This window comes from Lucilia sericata, unplaced genomic scaffold (assembly GCF_015586225.1).
Source record: "Lucilia sericata isolate MDLA Ls3-8-SP2 unplaced genomic scaffold, ASM1558622v1 Contig000366F_arrow, whole genome shotgun sequence".
NCBI classification, from domain to species: Eukaryota; Metazoa; Arthropoda; class Insecta; order Diptera; family Calliphoridae; genus Lucilia; species Lucilia sericata.
In genome coordinates, this window is record NW_023994385.1 from 271,704 (window position 1) to 290,814 (window position 19,111).

The 19,111-nt window shown below is 32.5% G+C and overlaps 5 protein-coding genes across 7 annotated transcripts; 4 read left to right on the top strand and 1 right to left on the bottom strand.

The window, feature by feature from the left end:
* The first annotated feature begins 873 nt into the window (after positions 1 to 873).
* On the top strand, positions 874 to 3,113 carry LOC119604146 (transmembrane protein 185B). Of its 2 annotated transcripts, none has more exons than XM_037956618.1 (7): positions 874 to 1,004; positions 1,071 to 1,221; positions 1,292 to 1,362; positions 1,425 to 1,530; positions 1,593 to 1,930; positions 1,999 to 2,129; positions 2,195 to 3,113. In XM_037956618.1, exons 2-7 carry the CDS (start codon positions 1,184 to 1,186, stop codon positions 2,570 to 2,572), a joined length of 1,062 nt encoding a protein of 353 aa, XP_037812546.1. In that variant the 5' UTR covers positions 874 to 1,004; positions 1,071 to 1,183; the 3' UTR covers positions 2,573 to 3,113. The 2 variants fall into 2 exon arrangements, 1 of the variants encoding a protein (XP_037812546.1); XR_005231469.1 differs by having other exon boundaries at positions 883 to 1,221; positions 2,195 to 2,680; positions 2,757 to 3,113.
* A 495-nt stretch (positions 3,114 to 3,608) lies between these two features.
* On the top strand, positions 3,609 to 10,873 carry LOC119604141 (uncharacterized protein CG7065). 2 transcript variants are annotated; one of them, XM_037956613.1, is made up of 4 exons: positions 3,609 to 3,636; positions 3,834 to 3,964; positions 4,043 to 6,111; positions 9,270 to 10,873. In XM_037956613.1, exons 3-4 carry the CDS (start codon positions 4,185 to 4,187, stop codon positions 10,757 to 10,759), a joined length of 3,417 nt encoding a protein of 1,138 aa, XP_037812541.1. In that variant the 5' UTR covers positions 3,609 to 3,636; positions 3,834 to 3,964; positions 4,043 to 4,184; the 3' UTR covers positions 10,760 to 10,873. The 2 variants fall into 2 exon arrangements, with proteins under 2 accessions (XP_037812541.1, XP_037812539.1); XM_037956611.1 differs by lacking the exon at positions 3,609 to 3,636 and having other exon boundaries at positions 3,643 to 3,964.
* A 789-nt stretch (positions 10,874 to 11,662) lies between these two features.
* Positions 11,663 to 12,944, top strand: LOC119604144. The gene is made up of 2 exons (XM_037956616.1): positions 11,663 to 11,787; positions 11,858 to 12,944. Exons 1-2 carry the CDS (start codon positions 11,736 to 11,738, stop codon positions 12,937 to 12,939), a joined length of 1,134 nt encoding a protein of 377 aa, XP_037812544.1. The 5' UTR covers positions 11,663 to 11,735; the 3' UTR covers positions 12,940 to 12,944.
* On the bottom strand, positions 12,933 to 13,667 carry LOC119604152 (frataxin homolog, mitochondrial). Its single transcript, XM_037956624.1, has 2 exons — positions 13,324 to 13,667; positions 12,933 to 13,256 (listed from the first exon to the last, which is right to left on the bottom strand). Exons 1-2 carry the CDS (start codon positions 13,627 to 13,629, stop codon positions 12,996 to 12,998), a joined length of 567 nt encoding a protein of 188 aa, XP_037812552.1. The 5' UTR covers positions 13,630 to 13,667; the 3' UTR covers positions 12,933 to 12,995.
* Positions 13,668 to 14,059: 392 nt separating this feature from the next.
* LOC119604142 (basic proline-rich protein) lies at positions 14,060 to 16,616 on the top strand. The gene has a single exon (XM_037956614.1). It carries the CDS (start codon positions 14,213 to 14,215, stop codon positions 16,406 to 16,408), a length of 2,196 nt encoding a protein of 731 aa, XP_037812542.1. The 5' UTR covers positions 14,060 to 14,212; the 3' UTR covers positions 16,409 to 16,616.
* The last annotated feature ends 2,495 nt before the right edge of the window (positions 16,617 to 19,111 follow it).

Consider the following 19,111-nt stretch of genomic DNA (forward strand, 5'->3'; position numbering starts at 1 on the left):
TAGTCTAGTCTAGTCTAGTCTAGTCTAGTCTAGTCTAGTCTAGTCTAGTCTAGTCTAGTCTATAGTCTAGTCTATAGTCTAGTCTATAGTCTAGTCTATAGTCTAGTCTATAGTCTAGTCTATAGTCTAGTCTTTAGTCTAGTCTTAGTCTAGTCTATAGTCTAGTCTATAGTCTAGTCTATAGTCTAGTCTATAGTCTAGTCTATAGTCTAGTCTATAGTCTAGTCTATAGTCTAGTCTATAGTCTAGTCTATAGTCTAGTCTATAGTCTAGTCTATAGTCTAGTCTATAGTCTAGTCTATAGTCTAGTCTATAGTCTAGTCTATAGTCTAGTCTATAGTCTAGTCTATAGTCTAGTCTATAGTCTAGTCTATAGTCTAGTCTATAGTCTAGTCTATAGTCTAGTCTATAGTCTAGTCTATAGTCTAGTCTATAGTCTAGTCTATAGTCTAGTCTATAGTCTAGTCTATAGTCTAGTCTATAGTCTAGTCTATAGTCTAGTCTATAGTCTAGTCTATAGTCTAGTCTATAGTCTAGTCTATAGTCTAGTCTATAGTCTAGTCTATAGTCTAGTCTATAGTCTAGTCTCTAGTCTGGTCCATAGTCTAGTCTCTAATCTAGTCTCAAGTCTAGGCTATAGTTTAGTCTATAATTTAGTCTATAGTCTAGGCTATAGTCTAGTCTGTACTCTAATCTATAGTCTAGTCTAATAATTAGACTATAAAAATTTGTTCTCGGTTAGCAGTTTATCAAACCAAATGTATTGTTGCCATCATTCACTACTTACTACTCTTAATACTTATTTCTACAACTCTGCCATTTACGTACTCTCTATTTACTTTGTTTTGACATTTCATTTCTTTTTTCTCATTATTTGTGTAAAAAAATATTACAGCTGAAATAGTGCATTTTACTATTCTTATTGATATTTAGAAAAAAAAATTAATAAAATATGGATTTCACTAAAGAAAACTTTACAGGGAATTAAACAAATACATAAACAAGTAATCCATTAATTGAAAACATAAAGAAAATATCACAAAAAGTAATAAATTTTCATTAAACCACAGCAAAACCCCAAAAGCAACTGGTGGTGTACACCATTAGTAACCTTCCTAATAGGAATATTACATCAATATATAGAAAGAAACAAAGTAAATAGAAATAAGAAAAATCAACAACAATGAATTTACAGTCATTATTTCGTGATTTTAATCCTAGGTAAGTATAGAGACAAATTAAATTTTCATTTTAGAAAAGTTGATAGTGATTTGTGATATTTTTCTTCTAGTAAATTTATAGTACACTGTAGTTTATTTACGTTTGTAACATTATTTGCCCTGCGGTTAGATGGTTACATAGGTGAGTCTGCTGAAATTATTTTTTACAGAAATGTAAAATTTATGTATAATTTTTTATTCAAGATTGGCCTTGGTGGGCTATTTTTACACCTTTATGGATTTGGAAAACTATAGCGGCCTTGGGTGCTACAGTAGGAGCCATAGTATGGTGTCGTTATCCTCACTACAGGTTTATACTTAAAAAAAAACTATTTGAAATATTATATTTTTATTAAGTTTTCTTTAAATTAGACTTGAAGGTGATTCCTATACACAGTTTAAGGCCATGTTAATTTCCCTGTCCTTGCATTTGATTTTACTGATGTTTGAGTTATTGGCCTGCGATAATTTAACCTCTAAACGTCATTTGTGGGTTTTAGTTTTTATACCTTTGATATTTGGCTCGGTGGCCAGTGTGGGTGCTTGTGTTTGGGCTGTTAAACATGATCGTTCTTTTGAGCTGGAACTGTTTTTAGCGGTAAATGCTTTGCAGTTCGTTTCATTACCGTTGAAATTGGATCAATTTGTTACCTGGAATTGGGAGGTGGTGTTTGTGCCAATGTGGATTGTTATATGCTTAAGTTTAGTTAGTAAGTAAAGAAACGAATTCTTTGTTAATAATTTTTTATAATTTTTGTCACTTTTTGTGAATATTTAGGTGTTTTGTATAATATTATATTTTGTGGAATCATGATGCGTACCCCAGAAATTTCTCTGCAACAGAAGAAAGCTGCCCTCAATGCAGCAGTGGGTAATATATGCACGGTCTTGCCATTGTTATTCTTACAAGTAAGTATTAATAACTATATATAATGATTAACTAACGCACTCACTAACTGTTCCTATTGATCTAGGTGGTCATTTGCGATAAACTTGAAGGAGAATTGAAGTTCCCCTACATTGTCATATTCTCTCCGCTGTTGGCCTCTATCTTTGCTTTAATTGTTCTAAGTTTTAGCGCTAAAGGTGGAAATAAATGGTGGTTTGGCATACGTAAATCATTCAGTCAATTCCTACTCTCTGCTATGCCTTTCCTGCAAGAATATGGTAATATTTCCTACCATGCTGACAACAGTAATGCACAACAATCACAGCCCTTAGATGGTGGCTCCTCTTCGAGTACCGTGCATATGGGTGATTTTGATAAACATGACAAAAAGAGTAAAAAATCGGCTAAAAATGATAGTATGAAACCCGTGGTACCCATTATAAGTATTGATTTGCCTGATTAAATTCCGGAAACTAAAAAGGATATAATAAACTCCCACCACCACTAACACACCTCCTCCCCTTCTAACTCGCTGGTTCATCCTAAAACATTTAAGAACATTTTACTAGTAGTAAGTGTTAGTAGTTAAGTAATTGTTTATATTTTTTATTATTAAAATCTTTTTTTAATTTTCTTTCATTTTTAAGTAAAACAACGCACTTCCACAAATCATTAATTTAATTTTTTTTTGTACTTTTATTTGAAAGAAAAAAGAAAATGTTAAAATCAAAACCTTTTCAAGTTTTGAGAATCTCTTTAAGTTTTGTTAATACTGATTTTTTAAACTTTTAGTACACTAAAAAATCTTAGTTAAATAAAGAAGGAAAAACTTAAAACAGAAATTGAGAAATTTAAATAATTTGGAGAACAAAAATTGTTCAATAAAAAATTCAACTTAGGTATGAATTAATTAGTATTATAGTAAACAAATGAAAAAAAAAAAAACTTTAAGGAATTATATGTACTAGAATGTTAGTAAATAAAAACTAAAATATAAATGTTAATAAAAAAAGATGTTTCATTAAAATTACTATTTTAGAATTTTCAAAACTAAACATTTTCTATATAAAAAGTTCAATACTTTAACTTTTCTTTAAGAAACTGTTAAAAAAAATGTTAAAAACTGAAAATTTTCTATAAAAAATTTTATATTTTTAAAATTTTCTAGAGAAGATGTTAATGTCAGATATTTTTTTCGAAGAAAATTACAATACTAAAATTAAAAACGGTTTTAAATACTAAAGTTTACCCTCAAATACTTTTTGTTATCGAAATTTATATAATTTTTTTAACATCGCTTAAAGTCCCAAATAGACTACACAAGCGGCGTTTGTGCAAATCTGTTGTACTTGCTGTTTGTTTGCATAAAAAATTTGATTTTTACAAAAACATATTGAATTTTTTTTCAAACCGTTATTTACAAATACTACTAGTACAAATTTATGCAACCGTGTAGTTTGTTTTTAACTATTCTAATATTTAGGTTGGCAACGTTGTCAAACACAAGCCATCATACTCTCTTGACAGGTAAAAGAAAAACGCATACATTTTTCTCTTGATAAATTTTCCAATTATTTTTTGGTAAAATTATTATATTTAAATAACTAAAAAATGCCAAAAATTTAGACATTAATAAGAATTGAAAACTCTAGTTTATAGAAAAAGTGAAATTAAAGTAATTGTTTATGTTTAATATAACAATTTTTGTGATCAAAATTTTACAGCAGCAACGACGGTGAACACTACGCAATATACACAAAGAACACACAAAAAGTGCGACAGACAAAAAACTTATTATTGCGCTAGTGTTACGTACCAACAGACACACGGTCAAAAGTTTGCCAATTTTGTAAGGGTAAGTGGACCAATGTTATCTACCAAATATGTGTATGTATATGTTTACAAATAATGCTGAGTTTTGATTTCATTTTAGGTGTTAAAAACAATAGAAAAAAACTAAATAAAATTAATTTTATTTAAAAAAAAAACTTGCGTTAATAGAATTTTACGGTCGTTTTGTTAAATTTTTAAAGAAAAGTTTATAAATACAGTGTTTATTAAAAAAAAACTAAACAATGAATATAATACCCGGTGAACCAGTGCCACCTGGTTTCGAAGATGAGGTAAATCGGCAGCCTCAAATACAGGCCTCGATAGATCAGTATAAGGGCAATGCCTTGATAGGCATTGAATACACCATAGAACTGCACGAAGATGATCGCCATGAACCGGGCTATTTGTGTACATTGTGTGATAAACGTGGTGATCCACGTACCATTATAAATCACTGGTGTTCCTTTAATCATCGCATGAAGTATTTAGAAAAGCATTATCCCTCGGCCGTAAGGGAATGTCAACCGGTTAAGTACAAACCCAATTCGCATAATATCATGATATTGATTGTACAACGTTTAGCCGAAGCCATTGAAGATCATCATGGACGCTTGCTGGTATCGGTTATGAATGCTGATGATTTTCGCAAGCGCAAAACCATTTTAACCGAACAAATTATGAAAAAGAAACATTTCGATGAAAAAAATGGACCAAATTTTCTAAATGCCATTGATCGCACCCTGTGGGAACAAAAGCCTCCCTTTAAGAAACATGAGATTAATAAGGCCCCCAAACGGGTAAACAATAATTCACCGGCTAATGATATATTGGCCGTTAAAGATGGTTTAGATGAAATATCATCGGATTCTGATAATCAAGATACGGTGAAAAAACCCAAACTAACACGTGGTCAGCAGCCGGCATTTACTAATAAAAAGCGCGATTCACCTCTTAACTCAGAAGAGCCAGAGAAAAAGTTACCCACTCCCAAGGAACTGTCTTTGCAGGCTTCTCACATTGCTCAAGAACGTTATAAATGGGAAAAATATCGTTGTATGTTGGAAATACAACTAAAACAAATGGAAAAAATACAGGCGGACTATGAAAAAGCTCCCGAAAAACATCCTCATTATCCGGAGGAATGGAAAAAATTCTGGAATCGCCGCTATAAAGAATTACAGGCCGAAAAGAAAGTTGATCCCAATAAATATGACTACAAACCAGAATGGATTGTATTCTGGACAAAACGTATGAAGGAACTTTTCAATGCAGAGGTAGATAAAAAGAAAAAAGAGATTAAAATCAAACTGGGACTACCCGAAGATGCTGAGGAAAAGGTGGATCAACTTAAAGAAAAATATAAACTGCCGGTAAATCGCTTGCCAAACAAATCAAATCCCCGGGGTGGTCCGGCAGCAGATGTTATTGATATTAGTGATGATGACTCTCCTCATCACAGCCGTTACTCTAGATCAAGACGATCACGCACTAGATCGCGTTCACGTTCTCCACGCGGTCCACGTCATCGTGATTATAGACGTTCGCGTTCTCGTTCACGCTCCCGTTCACGCTCACGTTCTCGTTCTCTTTCACCATTTTCAGATGAATTTGAACCGTCCAGCTCTAGCAAACACTTACACAAGAAACATCATAATCCCATACGGCCTTATGGTGTAGAACATCCTCCTTCAGATTATTATCCTTATGCGCGTGTTTCACGTTATCCACCAACCAGCACCGTGCCACCACACTATCCACCACCCACGGCTCACTATCGCGTTTTAGATTCTAGCAAAATACCCAAATATCAAGAACCTGAGTATAGACAGTCCAAAGAACCTAAAGAAGAACCCAAAGAAGAAGAACCCGAAGGACCACTAACCGTTGTTGCTGTCTTGCGTCTGCTAACCGCACTCGAAGAACATTTGGGTAGTTTGGGTCCCAAAGTGGTGGATATGTTGGGTAAAGCTTTGGCTTTAGAAAAACTCAAAGGCAATTCATCAGATGATTTACTAATGAACGATGATCATTGTGTTTTCTTCGAAACCATAAAGGAAAAACTAAAAGGTTTACTTATTGCCGACGTCTTGGACGATCAGCAAAAAGTGAGAGCTGTTAAAAGGGCCATTAAAAATATAGCAGCTCTTATACATCAGGTCACCACTAAAGGTAAGTTAAAGATAGTTTTTGTTTTTATATTTTATTTTTAATGTTATTTAAGAAAACCTTAAGTTTAATGATATCTTTTAGTTTAATAATAAGTATGCTTATTAGTTTTAGTTAGATATTTACTTCTTTAAGTTTTTTTTTTTTTTGTAAGTTAGTAAAAGGAATTCGTTTTTCTTTAACGGTTTATAACGTTTCTTTTAATGTGCGGTTAACATTTTAATGGCATTTTTAGATGTTTATAAAGTGTTACAGTTTACATTTCTAAATCAAATAAAATCTCTGTAGCAATGAAACTTTTTTAGGTAAGAAATTTAAAATTTGATCAATTAGACATTTTTGTTGGAAAGTAAATTTTGGCAATTATAGTTTACTTAAGCTGTGTTTTATAGAAAAATTTAAACGATAATTGTCCTGGATTTTTCGTTATATTTAAAAGTCGTTTACGATCAAAACATGTCTACATAAAATATGTTCAAATTTTCTGTAATCTTTTGAAAATATTATTTTATTAATTGAAATCTTATATATCAATATATCTATCCTTTAAGGAATTATCAATCATTTTGGAACAAACAATATTGTACATATTTTGTGTTAAATAATAAATTTCAATTTCATCTTCAAACTTCTAGTGTCCGGTATATTGTGAGTTAATTGTGTTAAAGTGATATAAAGTTATTATAACGGTTTATAAAACTTTAGAAAAAATCGGATGTGATTGTAATCGAAAATGTTATGCAACAAATTTCAAAAACAAAACAAAACTAATTGTGTAAAATTGTCGATTTTAAAATTGCGTAGTTTATAACAATTTTATAAACTTTTCAATGGTGTAATTTTAAAAAAAGTAAAAATGTATAGTTGGGCATGGTCCACCGACCATATTATACCCTCCACTAGTGAGTATATTAAAAATGTGGATTATTTTTAATAATATAGCATTTAAAGTTGTTTTTTTTTTACCTTAATTCCGAAATATTTTAACAATTTGTTGACAAAAAAATGTGAAAAGATAAAAGAAGTGTTATATGGGGCCTATGGTAAATAAATATGGACCTATACTTATAAATTTTGGTTAAGTGATTTACGTTTACATTAAAGTTGTTTATGGAGAATTTCATTGTGATACTAGGGTTTATAAGTGAATTAATAGATTTCTAGTAATTTTGTGAAAAGAACTTTGTATGGGCGCTAGGGTCAAATGAGACCCGATCATTACGAAAATCGATAAAGAGTCAATGTATACGAATTGTAATTGTCTTTTGTTGTGTTTAATTTTTGTAAACTAGAGTGAAGACAATTATCACTTTACTATATAATAGTGATCTTGAGAGTAGACTCATAAAATAAACTTAAACGAGAAGTATCGACTCGTTTTGAATAGAGTCGATAGAATTTATGGAATGACGATTAAGTTCCTCCTAGGACATGCATATGTACATATGTTCAAACAGGAGTGGCTAGGGGTAACCCTAACCCATTTGACGACGTTTTTGTTTCCCAAAATTTTAGAAAAACTTTAGCGGAATAACAATACAATTTTGTAACAACTCAATTGTTTTAAACGAATCGATTTCAATTTATCAAATTTTATTCCTTGATCAAAAAAAAAAAAAAAAAAATTTAGGATTCAAAAAGTTTTCTTTCAGTTAAAAAATCGATCACTTTTTTTTATCGAGTCGAGTTTTTATATTGGGTCTAGTTTTTAATATGAAATTGTAAAAGCTTTTAAACTGAAACTATTGTTAACAAGTTAAAAATTGTTTAAAATGCTGATTTTACATTTTAGTGTTTATTTCCATATAAATTTTAGTGAAAAATACAAATTTTTACCGAAAAGTGTGTCTTTGATTATTGTATTTGAAAAAAATATTGTTTATTTTAGACTAAAAGTGAAACATTTTACGCTAAAGTGTTCTAATAAAATATTGAAAATATTTCTTGAAACAAAACAAATGTGCGAAGTGTTGCCGTCGTAATTTATTTTTCGAAAAAAAAAAAATGGCTTTTAAACAAAATTTTAATATTTTAGTGAATACTTTAAACGTTTTTGTGGAGTTAACATCTTTAAATCTTCTATAGTGACAGATTTGTGCGATATTTGTGTTAATTTTTATAAAATACTTTTTTTAAAAAAAGTGTTGCCATCGTGATTTATTTTTTGAAAAATATTTTTGGCGAAATTTGCATTCGTTTTTGGTGAAGTAACAAATAATGTGATTTATTTTTTTTTAGAAAATTAATGAAAACTTTGACATTATTCAGTTATAATTACTTATATGTATATAAAACTTTTTTTATTTTTAACTAATATATTAATCGGTTTTGAACCTATGATAAAAATTTAAGATTAATACTTATCATATATAATGAGTTATTAACTAATAACTTATCTTAAATTTATATTTATTATTATCAATTTTTTCAAAATTTGTCGATGTTTAACATTTAGGGCGGGTTTCTTACTACTCAGTTAAACTAGGCTTAACTTGATGTTAGATTAAACTTGAAACAAATTTAAGCGGACTTTAATCTATGATTGTGTTTTTCAGTTAAAGTTAATATCGAATTATGATTTTTTATAAACTAAAAATATATGAAAGCTCTCTGTTATTAGCACAGTTCAGTCACATAATACCAATGCGATCGAATTCTGAAATTATTTTCATTCTTTTATTATGCAGAAAATGAAAAACAAATAGTTTATACGGAACTAAATGACTTTCAGTTTTCAAAGTGAAATTGAATAGTAAAATAACAGCGAATGGAAACCACTCCGATCGGTATGAGAGTTTGATCTGTATAAGAAGATCTTATTAAGTTAATATAATAATAAAAATAATAAAAATGGCGTTTATTATCGTCTATTTTTTAAACTCGCGATAAAATTATAAATTTTCCAAACTAGAAGTGCGTTAAAAATTGTTATTAGTATTATTATAATAAATTTTTCAATTTACTCGATATATTTACAAACGATTTTCGGAAGTTAAAAGTGACATATAGTTTAATCAGTTGATTATAAGAAATGAATGCAAAAAAAAAAAAGTAATTATTTAAATTGCAAAAAATAAGTAATATTTTATACATATACATTCCACCTCTACAATAATAATCCTATCAGAATTTTTTCTTTAAAAATTTCTTCATATCTCTAGGACCCTCTACGGACTCCAGCTCTAAAGATAAAACTGAAAACAACAATGATGGTGCGAGCAACATAGCTAAAAAGACACTAAATAAGAATGCAACTGGACCGAATATTAAAGATTTACCCTTTGATCGTCAGACAGTGGCCACTAAATTGGCGGCTGCCTTGGTTATGGAGGGTCGTGAAGATGTCTCGACGGCCGATATGGATAAATTAATCTATATGTTTATTTTAATGGTTAAATTGAACAAAACCAAACGTGAAGATGATGGTAAGGGTTTATGCTGTAATGATATTTTACCGGCATTGGGTATAGCAATAAGTAAACTGCCAAAACCGACTTTATCACTGGCAAACCTACCCGCTATTGTAGATGATTTGCTAGAAAATGAAGTAAATGCTTTGGTTAAAGAGGTGGAAGAGGATATGGAAAGTGAAGTGGTGGCAAATGATAAAGAAGCTAGAAACGATAACAATAGCAGTATGTTGGAATCGCTAACAGATTCTGATCTGCAGACATTATTACAAAATTTCAAACACTTATCTAGTGAGGAACAACATCATTTGATAGCCCATCTCAAGAAACTGGAATCGGCCGATCCTGGACGTGTTGAAAAACTAAGGAAATTTGTTAATATTTCAGATCTAACAGGCTCCAAAGAATCCTCCAACAAATCGCACAAAACCTCCGATAGTACACCCACAAAATCTTCAACTTCTTCAAGATCTAAATCACGTTACGAGGATACTCCTCCCTCGGGCAGTAGAAAAGCACACAATGCTTTGCCGCCGGGTACAGAAGATGATGATGATGATGATGACGACAGTGGCGGCGGCCGAAGACGTGTTAATCCCAATAAATTTAGTTTAGATGATGATGACGATGATGATTACAATTTCGAGGATGTATTTAAGGCTGCCTCGAGCAATGTCAATCGTTTGTCTGAAGAACATTCGCGTCAATCTAAATCACCCATAGTTCCCGTATCTTCATCACCCAGTGCTTTGACATTTAATCCTGCTGGTCTCAAGACTTCTCTGAATGATACACAAAATCTAATTGCCAATCTAATGGGCTCTTTACAGCAAAGCAACTCCAATTCGGCCAATAAGGCATCACCCTCCTCCTCTACAGCAAAACCAACAACACAACCACAACCAGTGCCACCCATAGCCGCCGCAACACCTCATCAACAGCAGCAAACACAAGTGCCACCAACACAACATGCCAATCAGATGGCATTCTATCAGCAACAACAGCAGCAGCCACAACATCAGGCCTATCCTCCGGGTCCCTATAATCAAATGAATCCTGCTCAAGCTAATTACTACAATTCCATGGGTGGCTATAATCAAAATCCCTACGACGGCTATCAGCAATGGCCCCAAGGTCAACAACAAATACCACCTCAAAATATGCAACAATTTGGTATGCAAGGTTATGGCATGCCACCCCAACAAATGGGCTACAATATGTATGGACAAGGCCGCAACTAAGTTGTAAAAGCTTTTTTCTCATTATATAAAAATTTCAATATCACAAAATAAGACTAGTTATATAAACAAAACATTAACAATTGAAATAAATTACATTTAAGGATACTCGTTTTGCAAAACTAAAGGTTAATCGTTAATGGAAAATATTGTAATTATTTTCCCACAAAATTTCATTTTTTTTTTAGAAAACGTTTAATTTTGCAAAGTAAATATATTATTTTCTTTATCATTTTTTATTCTCATCTGAATTTCATAAAAGCAATTTCATTTTGCTTAAATTATTTACTAAAAGTTTTATTCCATTTTTTTTCTTGTAATTGTTTGAATAAAAGTAAAAGATTTATAATCTAAGGACACACTCAACCTACTGCGGACATTATTTTCGCAAATATAACTTCGTTATCTAAATAAAACGAATAAAACGTTGCTGCGGTGTTATTAAACAAAAACTTAAATACATATTTATGCCATTCTTTTTAAATAAAATACAAGCTAAATATTAAAAAATAAATAAAAGTAGTAACTACTATATGGAAATTAAAATGCTTATTGCATTCGTAAGTATATATCGAATAGAAGATCAATTTGTAATCAAAGTTCCGGGAAAATTAAACTTTTGGATAAAAACTCAAAGAATCTAAAATTTAAAAATAGAAATTTGATCATGAAGGACTTAAAAAAGGAGCTTGATTTGTGATTTTTTTTGGTATGAAAAACTTAAATCATTAAGGAGCTACATTTGTGTTCATATTTCAGACTAAATTAATTTTTATATTAAAATCTCAAAAAATTTGAAATAATTTGCATTGTTCATTTTCTGTTCATTCATTCACTTTGAATTAACGGTTTGTGCAATGTTGTTTTGTTGAAAACTACTATTTATTACAACTGTGTGTTGTTTATCACTGGTGCTTCTTCTTACAACTGACATTGTTTACAATTTTGTTATTTTTACTTTAAACCACAAAGTACTAAAATGATGCGTAAAAAGCATTTAACGCAGAATAATAATTTAAATAAAACAACAGGTAAGTTTTTTTTATTTTCAAATAATTTTTAAATTTGTTAAAATTGTAATATTTACAACAAATTCTATAGAAAATCGTAGTGCCAAAGTAACAGTGCAATATATTCAAGAACAACAACAATTAATACAGAAATCTGATAACACTAGAGATGAACAACATATGATACAACCACTAGCTGCCGGTACTCAGGATGATCTTGAAATAGAAAACGTAGAATATTTGGAAGAAACTCCCAATGTAGAGGAATATATAGAAGAGCCGAATGAAAAAAATGATTTGGAAGATAATTTCTATCCCAATGCTATACACTGCCTTTTGGATTTGTATAAAACTAAATATGAAGGTTTCAACCCAGAAGATGGTTCGGTTAAAGTGAGTCAAATATGGCATGACATAGCCAAAGATATGCAAGAAAGTTTCTTTGAATTTAATGAACATCAAATACAGCACAAATATGCAAGTTTAAGGGAACAATATTTTAAAGTTCAAAGTAAAGAGGATGTGGAACATTTTGATTATTTCGAGCAGTTACATGAAATTTATAAAGATCCTGGAAAGGAAAATATTTTAAAAGGTTTAAGTGATTCAAAAGAAGTTGGAGTTTATTATAAAGATGAAATATTACTGCAGTTGGAGCAATTAGAGAGTAATGAAAATCAATTACATGATTTTAAAAGTGAGGAGATTGTACATAAAGAACATGAATTTATAGATATGGTGGAGAAAGAATTACAGGCGATGGAAGATGGTTTAAACATAGAAGACAGTAAAGTAATTGCTCAAGAAGAAGAAACAAGCAGAAAAATTAGTACAGATACTAAAAGTAATAAAGCAACTCTAATTTCACCTGAAGATCAGCAATCACAAGCTAAAAAAAGAATACTGTCAGACACAGAACCTTGTTTAGAGGAGCCTGCACCCAGGAAACAAAGATTAAATGATTACTACGAAATCAAAGAAGTATTAACAGAAACTCTTCCAAACAGTCCTAAAACAAAACATGATTTTACTTTATATCACTACAATCAACAGCAAGAACGTAGACATCGTGAAAAAATGTCTTTATTAGAGAAAAGTTTACAACTACAAGAACGTGCTCTGGAACAGCAAAATCAATTATTACAAGAACTAATAAAACGTTTGCCTTCATAAGTTAATATTGCTGTTTCAGTTGTTCTATATATTTTTAATTACATAATTAAAACATTTCATCTACCATAAGGTAAATCTTCAAATTCCACCTTTTGTTCTTTGAATATCATTTGTAATTCATGCTGTAAAAGTTCATGCAATGACTGGCCGGTATGACGATAAATCCATTTGCCTGATTCACCTGTGGCGGGACCCACAAAGTCATAACGTTTGGGTCCAGTTGTGGGAGAACTTAACCAAATTTGTCTGTTAGGAGTTTGACGATTAATTACATAGGTACCATGCTCCGAACCTAGTTTGACAGTTAAAACTCCATCCTTTTCCAAAAAAATAAAGCAAATTTTTAAATCTTGTATTTAATAAGTTTATGAAAACTCATCTTACACTGTAGGCTATATCGCTGCCAGGTATGGTCTCTACACTTTCCAACAGTTCTTCGAAGTAGTCATTAAGGCCATCCATAGTTTCGGTACAAACTCTTTCGTAAGTCGCATGATCCAGTACCGAATCTACAATATGTTGTGTGGGCTTTTGGTTAGAGCAGTAACGTTGAAGTTGCAACAAATTTGTATTAGCTTTTGCAGCTATTGCCGATTTTATCAGTCTACTACATGTTATAGTTGAAATATATCTTAAATTTCTTTGATATTTGGTAATATTTCGTATTATATGCGTGCCACGGCAAAACATTTTTTTTATTTTGATTTCTCAGCTGTTTCGTTGTTTTTGTTTTGTTTTTAACGGCAATGTGTCAGAGATAGCGAGTTGCCAGATGGTTAAATATCTGGTTGGTTTGTGGCTATGAAATGTACTGTCGTGTGTCCTATGGACATAAGTGCAGCCTTTTTCAGCAATCGTTCATTTCATTTCACATTTTCAATACAAATTAATTAAAAATAGTCGGGATTTAACTGATAAATATATGTATATAAAACGTTTAGCATATAATATACATTTATATATACATATATCTCTAACAAGTTTTCCCCATTATTCCCAATTAGAACGGAGCTACTTAGAAATAGCGTATAAATCTGGCCATATTGATATATTGCTACTATTAAATACAACCATGTGTGTTATTGTCAATTTTGACATTTGAAAATTGTAATAGCATAATGGCGTCGTCAATTTTCATTTGACAAGTATATTGCTTTTTTTCTGTACTGTATGTGAAAAAATAATTTTTCATAGAAAATTAACACAAATAACTAAAGAAAAAACATTAAAAGAAAATATAATCAAAATAAAAAACAAACCGTAAAGCAATAAAATGTCTTTACCCAGCAATTATAAGGCAATTGCTCCAGCACAACCCGCCACTCCAGCAGCCGGTACTGGCAGCAGTGGTGGTGGTAGTAGCAGATCTCGTTCTTCTGGTACCGGTGCAGGCTCGGAGCGTAATAAAGATAATACTCCCATATTTACACATAGCAACTATGGCAATCCAGCCTTTACACCGCAAAAAGCAGGAAAATCTTCCAGTAACAAAAATCAATCGGAAAGTCGTGCTCCGAAGGCACCAAAACCGCCAGAGAAACCAATATTGCCCTACATGAGGTATTCGAAAAAGATATGGGACAGTGTGAAGGCACAACATCCCGATTTGAAGTTATGGGAATTGGGCAAGAAAATAGGCGCTATGTGGAAACAACTAACGGAGGCTGAAAAACAAGAATTTGTGGATGAGTATGAGGCAGATAAGGCCGAGTATGAGAAGAATCTGAAAGCTTATCACAACTCTCCTGCTTATTTGGCATATTTGGCAGCGAAAAGTAAAACCAAGGCTGATGGTGATGTACACGAAACACCCTCAAGAGGTGGCGGCGGTAAGGGTCTGCAGGAAAGACGTATTGATATACAACCGGCTGAGGATGAAGATGACCAAGATGATGGTTATTCCTTTAAACATGTCGCTTATGCCAGATATTTGCGTAATCATCGTTTAATCAATGAAATTTTCTCAGATGCTGTGGTACCGGACGTACGTTCTGTGGTCACCAACCAAAGAATGCAAGTACTTAAAAGACAGGTGAGCTCTTTGACTATGCACCAGACAAAACTAGAAGCTGAACTGCAACAAATGGAGGAGAAATTTGAGGCTAAAAAGCAACGTATGATGGAGTCGAGTTTAGCCTTTCAGGAGGAACTGAAGCGCCATTGTAAACCTGCCGTCGATGATGAAACTTTCCAGAAAATGGTGCAGCGTATGTATGAAGAAATGAAACGTGAAAGACAGCGTTTAATTGACGATCCTAATGCGGCTGCCAATAAGTCAGCTGTGGGTGGACCCTTGGCGGGAGCAGCTGCTGCTGGCTCATTAACCGCTGAAGCAAAAAAGGAAGCAGCCAGTGGTGTAGCACCACCTCCAACAGCACCTTCAGCTACCCAAACAAAACCACCTCACGAATCAGGTAGCAAAACAGACCCGGAGCCTATGGACATAGAGCCACCTGCGAAACCAACCGCTCCCATACCACCACCTAAAACGGAACACAAACCTACGGAAATAACAAAAGGCCATAAGGGTGAAAATGTCAAAGAGCATGCCAAACCTAAAGGCAAAAATCCACCTGTTATTATTACACAACAACAACAACTACAACCGCCAATAGCACCACCCACTGCTCCAGCAGTTGAACAACCAGTGCCGGCTACACAAGGTCCTCCTCATGCCGTAAGTGGTGGACCACCACCAACTATTACAGCAGCTCCTCCCACCAGTGGAGCTCCTAATGCACCACCACCAGCCGCTCAACATGTACCACCTTCAGCAGCAGCTGGTCAGCCGCCATCACAACAACAAATTCCTCCTAACATGCCACCTATGCATGCTCATCATCCTCCGCCACAGCATGGGGGACCACCACCACCCTCCCATTTGCCACCACACATGCAGCCACATCAAGCTATGGGTGGAATGCCTCCACATGGAGCCTATCCGCAATATGGTCCTCCCCCAACAGGGCCAACACGTTCCCCCTACTATCAGCCTCAATATGGGGCTCATCCTCCTCCACCTCAACAACCTTATGGTCAATATCCTCCATATTCTCATTACCAACAACCCTACGGTCCACCACCACCCGGCTCACATTACATGAACTCACGACCACCACCACAACATAATGGGTCTGCACCACCCCTACAGCCTCCCATACATTATGGCGAACATTCTGGACCGCAACTACCACCGGGACAACAAGGCGGTCCCGGTTTACCACCACCTGGCCATATGCCTCCACATGATGTCTATGGCCAACAACCGCCACCCGGTGCACCACCATCTGGTCATCCCTTACCACCACCACAACAACCATTACCAGCTGCCACAGCTGGTGGACCACCTCCACCAGGTCCCTCTGGTGCTCCACAACCTACACCCCCCAATCAGCCACCGCCACAAACTACTCAACCACCAGCTGGTGAAAATTCTTCCAAATCTGATGCTGATGATAAAGCTGATTAAAATTAATTCTTACTTGCAAATCATAACATTAATGAATCTAATGGAAAATTCAATTTTAATACATATTTAGTTTAAGTCTTATTTTTTATATATAAATGTATCCTCTATCTAAATAACCCTTCTCCTTTATCATATATAAGTTCGTTCTACTTTTACTCTCTGTGTATCCTGAGTGTGAGCAAATAATAAAACACATCAAAAAAATTTATGTAATTTTGCCTAATATTTATAAAGTAGTTAAATTTGTGCTATGAAAACGGAAATTGTTAAACTAAAAGTGAAATTGTTTGTTCATTTCGACCCTATTATTAATAGAATCTAGACACATAGAACCGACTGCAAATTGTAAACGCTCGACAAATAAAGCTCACAGAACACTAATGTAATTAGACTGGAGAAGTCTCATGATTGATAGCTTTCACAAACAAATCGAACAACTTCGCTTTTCCATGACAACTGAATAGTTACACTGAAAGTTCCCCCTAGTGAATAACTACACTGGACAACAAAATATATCTATCACATCACGATTTCGAGAAATTGTATTTGTAGCAATATTTTCCTCTACTTCAAAATAATAAACTAGTTATTTAGTTGAAAAGATTAGACTAAAGACTTATTATCTCCAAACTTCTTTCTTTGATTTGAATTTTTAAAATTATGAGTCCTATACCGTCACTGACTAAACTTTTTCATATTTTCGTCAATCAGGAATGTAAAAGAGTTCTGCGAAGCATTTTCATGACTATTAAATAAGTCATAGTTCTGTGAATCTGAATCTCTCTAGAAAAAAGTCTGATTGAGTTCCACAATATGTTCCAATTCATCGCCTATTTTCTAGCCATTTCAATCTGAGCTATGACACAATCCATAATGTTCTTGTGCATATTCGCATAACCTTTAGAAGTCCTATATATTACTTTCCCACTTACTGACAAAAACACTAATTGAGCAATGCCTTTACATTAAGTATTGGCCATAAGGGCCTTTGATATTTTGCAATCAATTTTTCTATTACAAGACTGGTTGCTGATGTCCGAAGTCTCTCAAAGATCAACCTATAATAGTAACAAATGGTTGTTTTCACTCTCCAGTTTCTATTTTCATTTGTTAAGGTTCGAATCTAATCTTAATAGTTCGTGCGCAACTTCATTAACCTACACACCGCTATATCCTCGTACATTCCAGTCTTATAGTTAACAGTATAGTAACAGTAACCGATCACAGATTAATATGATTTAAGCATAATATAACAAGGTAATGATTGTATCACGAAATTCAACTTATTTTGAAGATCTTTAAAAAGTTGTAGGTATGATATTTGGCACAAAAGGTGATTTTTTCAAATGCAAACATTTTTGTAATAAAAATCAAATTGAATTACATCAACTTACTTGATAATAGTAAACAGCAATACAATTTTGAATTATAACACTTTAAAATAATTTAATAAACACTTTTACTAAAAATTCTTAACTATTTCACAAATAACTAATGAAATGACCGAAAAAAGCGCTAAAATAATACTGATGCTGTCAAAAGTAGCGAACCGTTATTTAAGAAAAAATTGCATAGTTGTTTAATTAAGTACGAAAATTTTTATAGTAGTACAATAAATGTTTAAGATGTAAAATACCTAACATTAATAATTTAACTAAAATTAAATATGTTTATTAGTAATACTTTTGATAAGAAATTCTATTTATTTTAATAGATTTTTTTATAAAAATATCTCCCTTATTATTGTTTGCTTTTTTACTGCTTTTAAAAAACAACTCTGTTTTTTATTTCTTTATACGCCGCTATCTAGAGTTACAAGTCGATTGGACTTAAAGCTGGGCGCCGGTAATATATTGCAAGCACTCGCCGACTAGATAATTGTCGAACCATTTTTTAACGTTTTTTTTTAATTTTTGGTGAAGTAATTAACATTTTTTTCCAACCAATTTGGTTTTTAGACAGGTTTCTATATAACAGACTATTATATAGAGATTTTTAAAAATATTAAATACTTATAAAGCAATTCCTGAAGAAAAAGTTAAATTGAGTCGACAATGAATTTTATAATAAGCCGTCGCCGTCGACAAAAAATTGTAGAACTGCCGCCGTTGATCATTTTGCATCGGCTTGTATCTCTGCCGCTCTCTTTAATTTTCTAGTTGCAAAAAGTCGTGTCATTTTTCACTACGGAATTTGATTTGTTTTTTTAATTTTCATTTAAGTTTAATTTACTTAATTTTCTTTTTCCATTCCATTCAAATTTTGTTTTAAACAAAATCAAACATTAAAACAAGTGTTTTTTAAATACATTATTTGCATATGAAAAAAGCAAAATCCAATTAAAGAAAACGCACAATAAGACAAAAAAAGAATCGAAAAAAACTTGTTAAAACAACAAGAACAAGCAGCATTTAAACAAGTTGTTGTACTCTGTGTAAAAGAGAGTGTTTGTGTGTGTGTGTTAAAGTAATAAAAAAAGTGCGAAAAAGCGCAACAGCCAGTAGTAAAAAAGCAGAAACAGAAAAAACTCGGCTGAGAGACGAGACACAAAGAAGTTCCAGCACAAAGCATAAATTGTAAAGAACGCGCCTTTAACTTTCGACTCGTCATTCAAAGATTTCGAATAAAAAAACAAATTTCAAGTGTAAAAAAGTACAGAAAAACTATTTTAAAGATTTTATTTAAAAGCTAGAACTTGAAGTG